Source organism: Ipomoea nil, unplaced genomic scaffold (genome assembly GCF_001879475.1).
Source record: "Ipomoea nil cultivar Tokyo-kokei standard unplaced genomic scaffold, Asagao_1.1 scaffold1509, whole genome shotgun sequence".
NCBI lineage: Eukaryota > Viridiplantae > Streptophyta > Magnoliopsida > Solanales > Convolvulaceae > Ipomoea > Ipomoea nil.
Window position 1 is genome coordinate 2,700,012 of NW_017617937.1, and position 18,162 is coordinate 2,718,173.

Sequence of the window (18,162 nt, forward strand, 5' to 3'; positions counted from 1 at the left end):
TGAATGCTTCTCATTTCTTTCTTAAGAAACGGAACTAGTTTTTTTTTTTTTTTTTTTTTTTTTTTAAGAATTGACAAAAGATATAAGTGTTTGAGCCACACAACTATGATTCTTTCAATTTTCAAATGAGAGGTTCAAAAGTATGTGATGAAAATATTAGAGAGGGAATAGTTATGCTTGTGCATCTGTATGCACCATGCATGGTGCATACTGATGCAAAAACGACGTCGTTTTATTAAAAACGCGCGTCTCCCTTTTTAAAAAAAATTCAGGTTCGATTCCTAGTAACAACATTATTTTGTTCATTCATTATGGAATTTTAGTTCATGGATTATGGAATTATAGTTCATCGATTATGGAACTATAGTTCATTGATTCTGGAATTATAGTTCATCGATTATGAAATTTTAGTTCATAGATTCTGGAATTTTAGTTCATTCATTCTGAAAATTTTAGTTCATAGATTAGATTATGGAATTATAGTTCATCGATTATGGAATTATAGTTCATCGATTATGGAATTATAGTTTCGAACCTAATTTTTTTTTTAAGGGGAGACGCGCGTTTTTATAAAACGACGTCGTTTTTGCATCCGTATGCACCATGCTTGGTGCATACGGATGCACAGCATAATTTGCCTTAGAGAGGAGCCTGATTCGGAGAGAAGTGGAAGCTGGGCCAGATTTTGGGCTGTACTGTGTGCAATAGTATATGGCCTCAAATTTTATAGTTAAGAAATTAAAAACAAAAAAGTTGTAATTAATCTTAAAAGACTTCATGGAGGAATGATAGAAACGTGTGTCTATTTTGGAGATAAGAGGTTTGAATCTTGATTTTTTTTTTTTGTAGGGCCTCATTTATTTACAAGAATGGAGCCACGAAAATCTAAAAATCGATCCTGAGTGGAAGCGAACGGGAAGACGACCCGAGCTAGGAGCGGCCTCAGGTGGGGCTGGCATCGGCTAGGGGCGGCCTCGACCTTGTGTGCTACATGCGCAGACGCGGTCAAACATGATCAAACTGCCTGCCCTATTCTCATAGGGACGGTTAGGAGGAAGTTTTAGTATAAATGGTTCATTATTGTCTTGATTAGGACATCATTCAATCATTACATTCACTTGTAATCTTCCTACAACACTATTATTAATACAAGAATTATCTCCCCAATATATGCCCAAATTAATTTAATCCATCAATATGTATGAATAAATATTACATTGTAATATAGCCACCTATCACAAAAAAAAAAAAAAAAAAAAAAAAAAAAAAAAAAAAAAAACAATCTCATGAGTTAATAATTTTGATGTGAACATTATTATACTTTAATTTTTTACAAGTTAAAGGTTTTGTTTTTTCTTGTACAAAATGACGATTTTGATTCCTTAATTTTATCTGAGACTAGAGCCATCAGGCAGTATGGATAGCTCAATAGAACCTCCATTCATCTCTCGTGGAGCCACAAACGGCCTTGGAGGCATCTGCACCAGTTCATCGCCATCGCCTTCAAGCATTTCAACGATTCTGTTCATGGCGGGACGATCTGCAGGCTTCATCTGTATGCACCACAGAGCTACAACGATCATCTTCTTCACCACTTTCCTCTCTTCCTCACTGCCATTTCCACTCATTATTACATCGTTTCCTTCTATAATCTGATCATAAATCCATGTTGGGAAGTAAATCTGGTTATTGTCGTTAGTGAAGGGGTTCATGTTTCTCCTTTTGCTTGCCATTTCCATTAACAACATCCCGAAACTATAAACATCGGCCTTGTAGGACACCCCGCCGATGTTCTTGTAGAAGAGTTCCGGTGCCATGTAGCCCACTGTCCCCCGGGCTGCGGTTAGGGTCACAATGCTGTTGTCGGTTGGGTAGAGCTTGGCGAGCCCGAAATCGGAGATTTTCGGGGTGAAATGCTCATCGAGGAGAATATTGTGAGGCTTGATGTCAAAATGGAGGATCTGTTTGTCGCATCCTCGGTGTAGGTAGTCTATACCCCGAGCCACCCCAAGAGAGATTTCGAACATTTGTTTATAACTCAACGGGAGGATCCCGTCTTCCGAGAATACGTACTTGTCTAGGGATCCGTTCGGCATGAACTCATACACCAGAGCGCGGTTCGACCCCTCGACACAAAACCCGATGAGGTGCACCACATTGACATGGTGGATCCTGCCAATTGTGGCAACTTCACTGATGAACTCTTTCCCTGTTGCCAGGCTTTTCTCCATCATTTTAACTGCCACAAAAGGGCCACTCCTCAGCTTCCCTTTGTACACTGTTCCATTGGCTCCTTCTCCCAGTTTCTCCTTGAAGTCATTAGCCATCTTCTTGATCTCACCATAGCTGTAATTGATTGGCAGGAGCTTGTTCTGACTGTTGAGGAAATCCTCAATGGTGTCATCTGCTGATAAGTGGCGTCTCCTCCATTTATAAGTGACCAATGAAATCAAAAATATGATCCCAAACAGAAGTCTGATTCCAGAAATTGCTACTGTAATTTCAACAAAAATGATAAACAAAGTAATGTCAATAACCAACACTACCAAAACCCGAAAACCTTCTTCACTATGATCAAATGAGAGTTTTAAGGCCATGTTTGGTAAAAAAAATTGGCCTATATGTCAATTTTGGCTCATTTGACCACTATTAATTGTTTGATTTAGTTAAAATATCAATATAAATGTTTGGTTAATTAGCTTTTTGTAACTCCAAAAGGCTAAAATTCAAAAAGCTACTCCAATCAACTTTTTTAATTAGTTTTTTGAGAAAAGAAATTATACCAAACAGCTATCAACTAACAGCTAATTTACCAAACACTTTTCTACAATCAGCTAATGTTATCAACTATTTATACTCTCTAAGAATTAATTTCACTTTTGGTCCCACGACTTTTGAGTTCTTATCACTTTTGGTGCACAACTTTAAATTTTTTCACTTTTGGTGCCTAATTTTGTTATTTTTATCAGTTTTGGTCCTTCCAGCCAAATTGATGGTAAAATATTTCCGAATTTTATATTTTAGGGACAAAATCGTCATCCAATTTAAAGATCTTCAATATTTAAACAAAAGAAAAATCATATTAAAAGGAAAAAAAGAGTTTGGCAATTGTCGAAACTATAAATCCCATAGATCTGTCTGGTTTCTGCCCGTCTTCCCCATTATTCTCATCGATCAAACACCTATAGATATGATTTTAAGTGATTTTGTTTAGATATTGAAGATGCTTCCTTAGGATGACAATTTTACCCCTAAAAATATAAAATCCAACAACATTTCGCTGTCAATTTGGCCGAAAGGACCAAAACTGATAAAAATAACAAAGTTAGGCACCAAAATTAAAAAATTTTAAAGTTGTGCACCAAAAGTGATAGAACATCAAAAGTCGTGGGACCAAAAGTGAAATTAATTCTACTCTCTAATTAACACAATTAGCTAACAGCCATTTTACCAAACACGGCAGCATTTTAGGGGAACCGGCCAAGTTGGTTAGATTGTTAACCAGAAGGTTACAAGTTCAATTCTTAATGGTAGTCGCCTATTAGGTTTACTGGTCCTTGCCCGCTAAGAAGTAAGATCACAAAAGATTTACTCAGTGAGCACCCTTGAATAGTGATGACAGATTTTTTTCATTGCTCAAAAAGAAAAAAAAAAAAAAAAAGTAAAAATGAGAGTTTGAGAGTATGTTCTGATTCATTACCTATTGCCATTACGCCATACATTACCACCAGAACTGTCAAAATACAGGCAGAAGAGAGGGGAAAATAAGATTGTCAGAAATACAGATTTCATTCAATTAAAGAAAATTGTTAGCAAGAAACATGGACATTTAACACATACCTCCATAGTAATGGATGCTGCCTGCAATAGCAAAGAAGAACAGGCGTCAGAAAACTGGAGAAGTTGAATATGAAGAAGGGTGAAATGATGGGAAAAAAAAAGGGAAAATTTTCAAAGAAAATGCAGAATCGTAGAGTACTCACAAGGAAGAGGGAGATCGAATCCTGTATCATCATAACAGCGGTGGCTACAAGTAACAGCGTAAGGATCGAGAGGATCATCAAAGAAGCAGTGGCCTCCACTCTGCTCACAATCTCTACACAAATACGGACGCATCCACGAAACCTCGACGCCGTAACTCATGGCGGCGTGGATGCTGGACAGGGAAGCGTTTCCCGCCGGCGAGAGCCCGTGAACGGAGCCCCAACCCACCATTTCAACGCTGCAACCCTCCGCCACATCCTGTATCGACATGCTGTCTCCGATCGCGACATAGCTATTGTTTCTGGGCTTCGCACAGAAAGTGGTCGGAACGTATTTGTCCAGAGAACTCAGGGATGACGAACAGGTGACGTAGATGATCGGAATGGTAGCTCCGGTGGTGCTGAACGTCCGAGTATCATCAATATAACTACTGGTGTCGACGTATTTGGGAAAAGAAGTACAGTTGTGGTGATTAACTTGGTCTTGTAAGCCGGGATCCACCACTCTGATCGTGTAGTCGGAATAATCGATTGCAAGAACATTGTACTTCTTCTGGGTCAACGTTAAGGTGGCCTGATTGTTCCGACATTCCAGTACGAATCTCGAGTCGCCGCAGTTCTGGGGATCGGTGTTGAGTCGAAACGGGAAGCTTATGTTACGAAGATCGCCGCAAGAAGATGGAGCACAGGGCGGATTGCTTAAGGTTCTGGAGGCGGTTTTAGGACAGAACAGTGCTAGCAGGAAGATGGCTGCAAAGAAAAGCTTTGGCGACAACATTTCCTGGAGATGAAGAACAACAATATATGAAATCTGGGATGTGATTGTTTTTTCTTTTCTTTTCTTTTCTTTTCTGGGATTTGGTTTTAAGGTGGTTTGAGGTTGAGTATATTGAGAGATGTGATTGTTGTTTCCTGCGATGGTTCCTGCAGAGGAAATGAGAGATTTGTCAATGATGACAGTTTGACCAATTATTGCCAACTTGGATGTTGACTCAGCTTACATATCTACAAAGTCTTAATCCATTTGATTAATAAAATATTGGGTTATCAGTAGTGATCCTACAAAAACACTCACTACATAAATGTCAACAAGGTTGTTGATAAAAATTTTAAAATAAGGAATAAGGGTCAAATAGGCCACTCAATTGTACATTAAATTACAATTAGGCCATCGAACTCAACAAAAATGCAATTGTATCCCTAAACAACACAAAATAATGTAATTAGGTCCAAAATGACCTGTTTTATCTGGAGCAGGTTACCGATTTTAAAAATAATTTAAAATAAAATAATTAATTAAAATTTAAATTAAATAAAAAAAAAAAAACTAATCTACTGATTCGTCGCCATGGCCGGAACCTACGTCTCCAACCATGGAGACGAAGGGAGAAACTCCATGGCCGGAGAACACCAGCCATGGAGTTGGAGTTTCGTCTCCATATGGCTGGAGAACACCAGCCATGGAGTTGGAGTTTCGTCTCCATATGGCCGGAGACCACCGGCCATGGAGTTTCTCCCTTCGTCTCCATGGCTGGAGACGTAGGTTCCGGCCATGGAGACGAATCAGTAGATTAGTTTGTTTTTTTTTTTTTTTTTTAAATTTTAATTTTAATTAATTATTTTATTTTAATTAATTATTTTTAAAATCGATAACCTGCTCTTCCAGGTAAACAGGTTATTTTGGACATAATTGCATGATTTTGTGTTGTTGAGGGACCCAATTGTATTGTTTTTGAGTTTGATGGCCTAATTGTAGTTTAGTGTGCAGTTGAGTGGCCTATTTGACCCTTATTCCTAAAAATAATAATCCACAACATGACCGGTGAGTAGGTAGAACATAATTCTCGTATTAGAATGTTAGGAGTATAATTTTTGTAAATATTCTTTCAATTGAATCCATCGCACATGATATTCTTAGTGTGATTTAACTTTTGTATGTGATCCGTTGACTTTTACATACAAAATGAGCTTTATCCATGTACATTCTGATAGTAATGTCGGATTCCCTAATCATTAAAAATAAATAAATGCTAAGTTATTTGACTCATTTAAAAAAAAAAAAAGGATTTGACTCTTCTTTTCTTTTTTTTTTTTTAAAGAAAAACTCAGCAATTATATTAAATTATTGAAACAATACAAAAAGGAACAGAATCCAATTCAACCAACAAATAAAACCAATATTAGAACGAGCAGTCTAGCCCTAGCATAAGCTTGAATATATATATATATATATTTTTTTGAAAGGATAAGCTTGAATATATTGAGAGATGTGATTGTTGTTTCCTATGATGGTTCCTGTAGAGGAAATGAGAGATTTGTCAAAGATGACAGTTTGACCAATTATTGCCAACTTGGAATCAGTGGTGGTCATCAAGGATGTTGACTCAGCTTATATCTACTAAGTCTTAATCCATTTGATTAATAAAATAGGAAAATAATTTCCATTTTATACTCTCAACTTGTACTTTTTTTCACATGTTCTTAATGTAGACATTTTCCTATGGACGATAAAAATAACCAATTCTGGTTTGACACCTGAGGAAGTAGAATTTGAGAGTCCATGTAGTAGAACTCAATAAAATATTTGGTTATCAGTGGTGATTGTACAAAAACACCCACTACATAAATGTCAACAAGGTTGTTGATATGTGCCCCTCGAAGCGAACTGGGTGGACCTAGACCGTTAAATGGACGGAGAAAGATTCGGACCACATTGTGATTTACACTAAAAAAAAAATGCAAGGTTGTTGATAAAAATTTAAAAATAAGAATCCACAACATGGTTGAGTGAGCGGATAGAACATAATTCTCGTATTAGAATGTTACGAGTATAATTTTTGTAAATATTCTTTTAATTGAACCCATCATACATGGTATTCTTAGTGTGATTCAACTTTTGTATGTGATTTGTTGACTTTTACATAAAAATGAAATTTATCCATGCCCATTCTCGAATAGTAATTGATTCCCCAATCATTAAAAATAAATAAATGCTAAGTTATTTGACTCATTTTATATGAACTAACTTTTATTAGCATAATCCGTTCAAAAGTTTTTCTTAATATTTTTCCTCAAGTGACTTATATTTATTAGGTGTCATTAATTGGTTCACTCTACATATTTTAAATCAAATACTAAACATTCCAATTATATAATGCCGTCTTAGAATATAGAAATTTTTAAGGGGAATATGTAGCATTACTCCTATAAAATATAGATATAATTAATTCGTGCCGTTAATTATTAGTTGAAACCAAACTTGAAGTTTTAGCTCTAAGTTAATGTTGGGAAAATGAAATGACTTTGTGAATGGTCATTTTGAAATGAGTAAATACCCAAAATGGTCTCTCGACTATAGCTAAATTCACAAATTGGTCATCGACTTTTAATTTCAACCAATTAAGTCCTTAACTTTGTAATTTTAACACAATTTGGTCCTCTGTTTATTTGACAGTTTTTTTACTGTGATTTTTGATGATATATATGTAATTTCATGGTCCATCGTTGGTTTTTTAAGGTTCCGGTTGCATTTCCAGACTGCACTGTTACATTTGAATCCATTGTCGACGAGAGTTGAAGGTTCTTTTGGAGATCGTTCATCACGGTCAACAAACGGTCAATTAGATGGAGGACCAAATCGTGTCAAAATTGCAAAGTTAAGAACTTAATTGGTTGAAATTGAAAGTTGAAGAACAATTTGTAAATTTAGCTATAGTCGAAGGACCATTTTAGGTATTTACTCTTTTGAAATATTATTTTAAGGGGAGTTTATAACATTTGAGCCGATTCAAAGTGAACTTAGATTATTTTAATTGAGGAGATATAATATATAAAACGGACAATGAAAGAATAAAAAAATAATTAATAAAGTGTACTCATGAAGTTTTTTATTTAAAAAAAATTGAATTTAGGAAGGATTTGAATGAGCTATTTGTTCCACAAAATTAAATATGCACTTAGACTAGTACTAGTATAAATATATCTTCATAAACAAAATCTCCTATGAGTTCAAAAGTAGAGTAAATTGTAATTTTGGTCCTATAACTGTTGGAGTCTTATTAATTGTAATCTACGACTTTAAAACATGTTAATTTAGTACCTTAACTATTCAATTTTTATTAATTTTGGTGACTTAAAAAAATATTAATAGGTAAAATAATGAGAGTATTTAGGTCATTTTACTTCTCTTTTCTTTCTTCTCCGTCCATCTCAACGACCAGGAGAGAGTTTCGCCGGAGGTCATGGGAGAGAGTTTTGCCGAAGGCGTCAAAAGCCACACAAAAAAAAAAAAAAAAAAAAAAAAAACGAAGCCGCCTTTTCTTCCATAATGGATAAGTATGCTCTATTTCATGGCTTTTGCTGCGTCTCAGCTGAGTTCTTATCACCGAACGTATAACACGGCGGAGGAGGCGGCAAGTTCGCGGTTCTCAACTTCCCCGGAGAGTATCCGCCGCTGAATGGTTCGTGTTCGTCGCCGACGCCGTCGTCGTTGGGTAATCGCTTTGTTAAAAAAGAAACGACGAAAGAAATGATCGAGTTCGAGTGCCTTGGCGACAAGCTGTTAGAGGGAGCTGCTCGCCGGTTGCCAATAGACGGAACACAAGGAGTACAGTGGCGTCGTCTCCATTGCTATTTCACCTCCTCGTTGTTTTTCCCGCGAGCTTCCTCCATTTTGTCACTTTTCGGTATTTTTATGCTAATTTTTCAATATTTATTGCCAAGAGCTTATACTAGCTTAACAAAGGCCCTCATCGAAGAAGACGCAGCTGAGAAACAAAGGAACAAGGTTGACGCCGCCGGAAACATGGTAGTTGAGATGGACTCGTCGGAGAAGAAAGAAAAGAGAAGTAAAATTGCTAAAATACCCTCATTATTTACCTATTAATATTTTTCGGTGAGATTTGGTTGGTAATTTGGCCAGAATGGCCAAAATTGATAGAAATTGAATAGTTAATGTACTAAATTAACCGTTTTTAAAGTCGTTGATTGTAATTAACAAGACCCCAATAGTCATAGGACCAAAATTGTAAGTTACTCTCAAAAGTATTACACTTTTCCTCATAAATATTACAATTCCTCTCATAACTAACTCTTCGATCCCTAATATTACATTTTGATTTAAAAATATTACAATTTTTATCATAAGTATTACATTTTATTTCATGAGTAACAATCAATCAATTTATCCATGATTAGTATTACACTTTTTCTTATACGTAATTATTCAACATCTAAATATTACATTTTGATTTAAAAGTATTGAATTTCTTCACAAAAATATTTCACTTTTCCTTATAAATAATATTTTTTAACATAAACATTACATTTACAACATGACCCCACCTATTCATGAATAAACATAAACATTTACATTCCTGATACGGTCTCAATGCTTCTTTATTTCAATGGTGTTGCCGTGTTGTCTGCAGATAAGTGGCGCCTCCTCCACTGATATGTGACCGATACCATCAAAAATATGATCCCAAACAGAAGTCTGACTGCCAGAATTGATGCTGTAATTTCAACAAAAATGATAAACAAAGTAAAGTCAATAACCAAAACTGCCAAAACCAGATAACATTCTTCACTATGATCAAATGAGAGTTTGACCAATTAATAATCACAAAGTTACAAGTTCAACTTTTAATGAGAGCGGTCTATTATTCTATTAGCCTTATAAATTTGAACCAGTCTATATGCAACTTAGCCTGTTCACTAAAGTTACAAGGTCGAATTTACCAATATACACCTTCATTAGTGGCTGTGGATTTTCTTCACTCAAAAAAAAAAAGAAAAAGAAGTAAAAATGAGAGTTTGAGAGTATGTTCTGAGTCATTACCTATTGCCAGTAAGCCATATATTACCACCAGAGCTGTCAAAATACAGGCAAAGAGAGGGGAAAATAAGATTGTCAGTGTTGAACATATAACCATTAATGTGCGATTCAATTATCAGCTTAACCTTTTAGTTGAGATGAAGCACATGCTTCAAGTCTGAAATACACATTTCATTCAATTACAGAAAATAGTTAGCAGAGAAACATGGACATTTAACACATACCTCCATAGAAATGGATGCTGCCTGCAATAGCAAAGAAGAACAGGCGTCAGAAAACCCGAGAAATGATTGGAAAAAATGGAAAGTTTTCAAAGAAAATGCAGAATTGTACTCACAAGGAAGAGGGAGATCGATTGGGGCATCATCGTAACAGCGGTGGCTACAAATCACGCCATCGCTGCTAGGATTGAGAGGATCATCAAAGAAGCATTGCCCTCCACTCCGCTCACAATCTCTACACAAATATGGACGCATCCACGAAACCTCGAAGCCGTAACTAATGGCGGCGTGGATGCTGGACAGGGAAGTGTTTCCCGCCGGCGACAGCCCGTGAACGGAGCCCCAACCCACCATTTCAACGCTGCAACCCTCCGCCACTTCCTGTTCCGACAAGCTGTCTCCGATCGTAACGTAGCTATTGTTTCTGGGCTTCGCACAGAAACTGGTGGGAACGTATTTCTCCAGAGAACTCAGGGATGACGAACAGGCGACGTAGATGATCGGAATGGTAGCTCCGGTGACGCTGAACGTCCCCAAAGTAGCATAATAATAACTGGTGTCGGAGTATTTGGGTAAAGAAGTACAGTTATGGTGATTAACTTGATCTTGTGAGCCGGGATCCACCAATCTGATCGTGTAATCGGTGTAATTGATTGCAAGAACATTGTAATTCTTGTCGGTCAACATTAAGGTGGCCTGATTGTTCTGACATTCCAGTACGAATTTCGAATCGCCGGATTCGCCGCAGCTCTGGGGATCGGTGTTGAGTCGAAACGGGAAGCTTATGTTACGAAGATCGCCGCAAGAAGATGGAGCACAGGGCGGATTGCTTAAGGTTCTGGAGGCGGTTTTAGGACAGAACAGTGCTAGCAGGAAGATGGCCGCAAAGAAAAGCTTTGGCGACGACATTTTCTGGAATATATGAAATCTGGGATATGATTTGTTTATATTGAGAGATGTGATTGTTGTTTCATGCGATGGTTCCTGCAGAGGAATTGAGAGATTTATCAAAGGTTGATGATAGTTTGAACTTTGACCAATTATTGGCAACTTGGCAAGAGGAGGGTGATTATGAATGATGTTGACTAAGACAACATATCACATATCTATCTATTAGTAAAGGCTATCAGTTTTTTTTTTTTTGTTTTTTTTTTTTTTTTTTGCATTAACTGGTCATATTGGTGAAACTTTGGAAGAAGGACCAGGGATCGAGTCTCACCGGCGGCAATGTGGGAGCAACCTCTCAAAGTGAGAGGGGTTCCTTGTGCGCAGTGAGCATCGGTCTAGCCTCTGTAGTTCATGTTCAATTGAGTTACCATGATTTACATTCTCCCAAATGCTCTGTCGGGTCGAGGTGTGGGAGCCCTTAGAGTTGGGTTCAGCCTTTTGGAAGAATTCCTATAATATTATATTATAAATATAATAAATCCCTATACTCTTTCACTTTCAAAAGTGATCTCACTTTCATATTATATTATAAATATAATAATAAAATAATATTAAAATAACAAAAAGTAAAAAAAATAGTCAAAAGGCTGTCATGTGCTGGCATGAAAGGCTAAAAATAGCAAGCTTTCAAGACACATAGAATAAAAAATTAAAACAAAATTAAAATAAAAAATTCACATTTTCAAAAGTGATCTCACTTTCATATTATATTATAAATATAATAATAAAATAATATTAAAATAACAAAAAGTAAAAAAAATAGTCAAAAGGCTGTCATGTGCTAGCTTGAAAGGCTAAAAATAGCAAGCTTTCAAGCCACATAGAATAAAAAATTAAAACAAAATTAAAATAAAAAATTCACATTTTCAAAAGTGATCTCACTTTCATATTATATTATAAATATAATAATAAAATAATATTAAAATAACAAAAAGTAAAAAAAAATAGTCAAAAGGCTGTCATGTGCTGGCTTGAAAGCGGCTAAAAATAGCAAGCTTTCAAGCCACATAGAATAAAAAATTAAAACAAAATTAAAATAAAAAATTCACATCATCCTACGTATCATCTTGCAAGAGGTCCTCTTTCAGGAATGAGGACGGCCTAATCTATTGAATTAATAAAATATTGGGTTACCAATGGTGGACTGGTCATACAAAAACACTCGCTCTATAAATCTCAAAAATTTAAAAATAAGTCTACAAACAAAAAAAAAATTAGTGGTTATAAATTTAATTTTTGTCAACACTATACAGTATAAATTATCATACAAGATCTTATTAGTGTGATTTATCTTATCTATGTAATTTGCAAGCTATTACATAATAATAGCATTTCCAATAGATGGTTTTAGATGGTTTTTTTGTGGGGGGCCAAGCATAGGTGAAAGAGAGAGAAATATGAGAGATAATGCTTGAGGTTCTCCGGCAAGAACCCTGGTTTTTTTATTTTAAAGTGGGCCCTACCAAATATGAAAAAGATCCGGCTAATCTGCTTGAGGAACAACTAAGGCGTCCAACCGGGCGCGTGCACACCACTTGCCCGCTGGACGAGTTATTTCCTTTGCTATTTTTTTTTCTTTTTTCCCTTCTCTCTCCTAGTCAATTTTGTGAAAATTCTTCAAAAACTATGCCTAATGAGGATGCCCTTAGTGCACCCATCAAATAGTTAAAAAAATATATAAAAATAAACATTCAATAAATAAATAAACGCTATGTTTGACAAAAAATTATGTGAGATCATCTCAGGATCATTATCTATGAGACAGGTCAAGTCAAAGAAAATGTAATAATTTTAGGGCATGTTTAGTTTACTGAAAAATGTTTGCCCTTGAGTTTGAGAAAAATTATTTTTTCATTTGTTTGGTTCATTGAAAACATTTTACTCAAATGAAGAAAACATTTTCTATGTTTCTCTTGGTATTTTGTTTTTTATGAGAAATAAGTATGACAATTATGTTCTCATTCACCGACTTAGTGACGTACAGTTGAATGTAAGCGTTTACTTGGTCAAAGTTAAAGTTAAATGATTGTGCAGTTTGATTAGGGGACGCGTATTGAGTTGGTGTCAGGTTCTACGGTATTTTGACCGCCCACCGGCGACCGTGTCACTGTTCTGTTCCAAAGGAACGGCGAAACCAAAATCTACTTCCTGTAATCCCTATGATCGATCATATCTTTAGAATTTGGGACAATGGATACAATCCAACGTTGGATTGTTTCCACCTATAATGCACCAACCCAAAAATGGAGAAATGTTCATAGAGATCAACCCGCAGGCTTGGTTCTTGAACAATATAATGGCTGCAGGCTTCCACAAAAGCTGGATATAATTAATAAACACAATGCAATTTGATGACAGAAGAAGAATGTGTTGTATATGAATAAAATTTGGTGTAAAAATATACTGATAATATTTTTTTTTTGATGTAACATTTGGTGGAGATTTGTAGTATTTTGGTGTTAAATCGGTTGAAAATGCTCTAATGCCACTTTCAATGGAAAAATTCATCAAGATTCTCTGTTGAAAACACGCCTTATCATATTCGAAACCATTCCACGAGCAAAAGGTATGTAACTCAGACCATACCTGAAAATTAAAGAAACAAACAACAGACAATGAGAAACCAACAAAATAAACATGAATTGAAGCTCACGTTTGGTGAGGCTTTCCTCGGTTTCTTGTAGTCGTTCCAAGTTGGTCAGACTATAGGTAACCTATAGACCTTCTTGGCTCGAGCATGCCGCTATAGATAACCTAGTTTAGTTGTTCTTTTACATACTATATCACAAGGCGAATTTATTCAATACACACTCTCGAATAGTGGCTGTCAGTTTTTCTCGTCATTTAAAAAAATAGTATCAAAATAACAGAAACAACTCACCATAGAAGGGCAAGAATCTCAAATATGACTGCAACTATTGATAAGATTACACTATGCATCTGCAACAATGGAGTTTTTTTAAACAATGATGAACACTTATACTCTTCATTTTAATCAAATATAGCTAGGATACTTACCCAGAGTGCACAAACAAGAGCAAATATGACACAGATAACATAAGCTACTGTGGCAAAAACGCGAACCGGATCAAACATCATCTTTATTTGCTTGCGCGGTCCAACAAGAAAGGTTGTGCTGCCATGAGATTACAACATTTAGAACACTGAGAATAATAACTTTTGACAGAGATGAGTGAATCAAGAATGTACATAATTGGGACTGTTATGTAGCATACCTTCCAACAGCTAAAATGTTGCCAAAGGAAAACAAAAGAGCAAACCTGATAGGTCTGGCAAAAGCAACATATGACTACATACCATACAAGAAAGCGTTAAGGTTAAAGTGAGAAAAACTGAGAAAAGAAACATCTTATGGACAGAAGGCGATCGAATTGAATTGGTCATAGTGTCATACCAAGAACATACATACTATGCCAGCACCCAAGCAAGCAGAGAAAGCATAGATCCTCTGATCAACCAAAACCCAAAGAATATAGTAAGAAATTAACATTGGATTTCATGAAAGATTGAATCTTTTACAAGAATTAGGAGCTTATGATACTTGGAGAGGGGAGAAGGAGCAGAAGCCTTCTTCATCCTCCAAAATGTTGTTAGCTTCCAGCTGACTTCCATTATCATCTCTCCCCAAAATAGACTTCCACATTTCTGGGTTTTGTTCAGCTTTCTTGATTATCAGTTCACCCCAAACTTATTCCAGTTTTGTCTGAATCTCAACTTTCAGTCTGGTGTTCTTATTCATCAATTTTGTGTACTCAATAAGAGCAAATTACAGATCATTAGTATAATAATCTAATAGCACGTGAACTGTATTGAAGATGCGTGTAGTCATGGATTTTAGTTTGTTAATCAAATCTGTGTACCATATCTTTTACCTTAATATATAATACGGAGTAGTTTACCTGCTGTTGATTCTCAAACCAGTTAGGCAAGGTGGAGTGCGTAAAGATTGATATCTGGCCAGTACGGGCAACTCAGTTAGTTCTTAGGAATAGATTGTAGGCAAAGACAACATGATCGTGTCCTAGCAGCCGCAATGTAGAGTTAAGCCTAAGCTGTGGTTTCAAGCAACACGTGGACCGTAGTCGCGCTTATCCGGTGATGTAGAGATTCAAACCCATAACCTTTGATCTGGCTCTGATACCAAATTGAAGCATGTGCTCAACAGGAATGAGAAAATTTCACCTTTTTTGGGCAAAAAAACTGGACAAATTCACGTGGTGGGTTTCTTGTAGGTACCAGATATTGGTTCTCCACCTAATGAGTGGCTGAGTCACCATAAATTATCTCTTCACTATCCTGTTGGACTCCGGAGCTTTACTAGTCAACCAACTGAATTATGTCCCGGGAGCATGATTGCGCGTTTACTAGCTCCCGGGGGAGGGGGTGGGGAGGTAAAGTTTTTAAAAAAGAAACAACATATTATTTTTATTCAACAAACACTATATATACAGCTCTAGTTGGTTTACTTACTGATCCACAATGCAGATTATTGCAACACTAAGAACAAACTTGGAGATTATTGACCATATATATATAGATAGATAGATAGATATATCCTGCCTAAACTATTGCCTTTCTACATTCTTCTTGCTAATAGAGAGTTAACCAGCTGCAAGTGCTTCTTGGATGCATCTATTTCTTCTGTTTTCGCGAATCTTCCTCGGATCCTTGGTTGGCTGTCGGCCAACGCCTTCCTGCAAGCATACTGGGGAGAGTGGAAAATATGAGTGAAGTGCCTCCGAGCTAAAACTCGAGCCAATCTAGTAGAAACAAAAAGCGTCCTCGAAGTTACCTTGATCTTCCTGCCAAAATTCCTCTTAGTCCTCTTGTTTCTGTATCTCGAAAGCTTCTCCTTCCGATCCTCAGAAATGGAACTACCGATAATCTGTTGTGTGAGGCTTACACTGCCATGCCCAAGAGTCTGCCATAACAATAAACTCGAGGTTTTCAGTTGAGACACAGAACATTAATCAAACTTATATGACATTATGACACGAACAAGAAAGGGTGTATGAGGGGAATTAAACTATACCTTTATGTCCCCTTCGCTGAATGATCGTCTCATCCCATAAGCAGCAGCACTAAAGTCCATTCCAGAAAAATCGAGAAAATTTGGCCTCAATGGAGCCCCTTGCACCAATTCCATGGAGCTTAGAGACTCTGAACTAACGCTTTTCTGGAACGATCCCTGAGACACGAAACGTTTCTCTGCTGCCATTTCTTCACTAATCTTGGCAATCGGGAACTTGGCATCCAGGACATCATCAGAAGGCGGTGGTGTTTCTACTCCTTTCGACAAAAGATCGCTTTTGCATCCATAGAAAACATCACTAAGGAGCTGTTCCTTCTCAAACGATGATTCGATATCCGAAACCTTTAGCACTTGGGAGGAGATGACATCATCTTCAGCACAAGAAATCATTGGCATGGCAGCGGCTATTGGATCAAGATCCACAAATGGTTCCTCAATAATGGGTTCCGGAGCCTTGAAGAGGTCCCCTTCTCCTCCAAGGTCATATTCACATACAGCAGATGTCTGTAAAAGGATGTCCCATATTAGGATTCGAAACTAGAATGAATGCAGATCAGCAGTTATTATGAAACAAACATCAGTATCTATGTTCTTATAAAGATAAACTCTGGGGATAAATAATAACGGGATTACAATCTAAATATGCATCAAGTTGAAATACCCCGAGTTAAAACCAAATAGAAAACTTTCAAGGCACTGAAGGTAAGTAGAAACTTTCAGCATGCTTTCGAACCCGTGACCCACTCTGATACCAACTGTTAGGACCAAACGCTTATTACTATATAGCTAGCAACTTTATATTTCGTTATACTTGCGTAGCAGTTAGCGCCACATTTCGATGGCTAGATGCTGGACTCGGCTCTCCAAGCCACCGCCCAATAGTGTTTAGCACTAAAATCAACTAAGACATACTCCCAATCTAGCTAGGTAAGTTTGGGTACATCTCCTTTCCCTTTTATTAAGCACTAAAATCTGCCCTTAGATTAGGAAAGTGTCCACTCCACCCTGGATTCACAGAGCTACCAAGAGACAATCTGCAACTTTGTTAAAAGAAACACCTTTTTCAAAATCTGCATCTCACTGACAGGAACTCCTCCTACCCATACCCACTAAATGGTCATCTTTTTGTTAGCTTTTTTTCTTTAACCTTTAATCTGTTTCTTTGTGTTGAAAAAATCAAATAAAGAAAAAAAAGAAAAGAAAAAAGCCATGGCCACATCTGCCTTCTTTGCTGGAAAACTTGCAAAAGAGAAGAGGCCATACAGAATTCATGATTGTGACAGTAATATACTTATACAAGTAGACCTAACAGGTAAAGGAACTTATGTGTGTATATACAGTCGATTTTAAGCAGAATACAATATAATATGCAGTATTTTCAGAAACAATAAATGCAATCTTTTAAACTACACAATTCATATTTTCTTCCTCTCCCTTGCCCTAGTCAAACCAAGGAGGAAGAAATTGATAAACCCCTCAAATTTGAGATATTAACATAATAATGTGAAAAAGATAGAAACTTTACAGTCCACCATTCAAAACCCAAACTCAAAATACTCTCAGAAATGCTGATAAGACAATAAAAGAAACATAATAAAAGAAATTCCCAAAAAATGAAGAAAGATTCACCATCATAGAAACATTGGGTCTCTGAGAGCAACAGAACTCTTCAAACATTTGTGCTTCTTGATGCAAGTTGTGGTAGTAGGGAAAAAACAGCCCATTGTCAGCATACATTTCTTTGTTTCTGTGTAAGTGCGGGCGAGAGAGATATGAAGGAGAGTGTGTGTAATGGAGCAAAGGGCCTTTTATAGGCGTTGAAAGAGCATGAGAGAGAGAGAGAGAGAGAGAGAGACAGAGGAGCAACAGCCGTAATGAAGAGAAAGTGAAGAGCTTTGTATAAGAAGAATCTGTTTTTGGTTGGTTCTTGGGGTCTTCCGTTCATCAGATACTTCCTATATATATATATTTTTTGTGGGAATGTCTGCCGCGTCCACGTGGCACTCTCTCAAATATATGCCTATATTATTATGTAACTAAAATTTTAAGGAAAGTACACACTTCACTATTTTTTACACCGAGTATAATTTATACAATTTTAGATTGCATAAGTACAAAATG

General features: G+C 36.6%; 3 protein-coding genes and 1 long non-coding RNA gene across 6 annotated transcripts; 1 reads left to right on the top strand and 3 right to left on the bottom strand.

Annotated features, from left to right (window-relative positions):
* Positions 1-1,324: 1,324 nt before the first annotated feature.
* Positions 1,325-11,065, bottom strand: LOC109188924 (rust resistance kinase Lr10-like). 2 transcript variants are annotated; one of them, XM_019339575.1, is made up of 4 exons: positions 10,157-11,065; positions 3,841-3,861; positions 3,701-3,733; positions 1,325-2,494 (listed from the first exon to the last, which is right to left on the bottom strand). In XM_019339575.1, the coding sequence occupies exons 1-4, from the start codon at positions 10,947-10,949 to the stop codon at positions 1,389-1,391; spliced, it is 1,953 nt and encodes a 650-aa protein (XP_019195120.1). In that variant the 5' UTR covers positions 10,950-11,065; the 3' UTR covers positions 1,325-1,388. The 2 variants fall into 2 exon arrangements, with proteins under 2 accessions (XP_019195120.1, XP_019195121.1); XM_019339576.1 differs by lacking the exon at positions 10,157-11,065 and adding an exon at positions 3,984-4,837.
* LOC109188932 lies at positions 4,838-6,378 on the top strand. Its single transcript, XR_002055517.1, has 2 exons — positions 4,838-4,867; positions 6,234-6,378. It is a non-coding gene; the product is annotated as an uncharacterized LOC109188932 (long non-coding RNA).
* Positions 11,066-13,200: 2,135 nt separating the features above from the next.
* LOC109188889 (vesicle transport protein SFT2B-like) lies at positions 13,201-14,731 on the bottom strand. Of its 2 annotated transcripts, XM_019339537.1 has the most exons (8): positions 14,551-14,731; positions 14,404-14,457; positions 14,225-14,298; positions 14,007-14,124; positions 13,870-13,928; positions 13,473-13,574; positions 13,334-13,355; positions 13,201-13,244 (listed from the first exon to the last, which is right to left on the bottom strand). In XM_019339537.1, exons 1-6 carry the CDS (start codon positions 14,650-14,652, stop codon positions 13,496-13,498), a joined length of 486 nt encoding a protein of 161 aa, XP_019195082.1. In that variant the 5' UTR covers positions 14,653-14,731; the 3' UTR covers positions 13,201-13,244; positions 13,334-13,355; positions 13,473-13,495. The 2 variants fall into 2 exon arrangements, with proteins under 2 accessions (XP_019195082.1, XP_019195081.1); XM_019339536.1 differs by lacking the exon at positions 13,201-13,244 and having other exon boundaries at positions 13,331-13,351; positions 13,457-13,574.
* Positions 14,732-15,406: 675 nt separating this feature from the next.
* Positions 15,407-17,960, bottom strand: LOC109188782 (zinc finger protein CONSTANS-LIKE 4-like). Its single transcript, XM_019339401.1, has 4 exons — positions 17,671-17,960; positions 16,042-16,545; positions 15,802-15,930; positions 15,407-15,714 (listed from the first exon to the last, which is right to left on the bottom strand). The coding sequence occupies exons 1-4, from the start codon at positions 17,776-17,778 to the stop codon at positions 15,586-15,588; spliced, it is 870 nt and encodes a 289-aa protein (XP_019194946.1). The 5' UTR covers positions 17,779-17,960; the 3' UTR covers positions 15,407-15,585.
* Between the last annotated feature and the right edge of the window lie 202 nt (positions 17,961-18,162).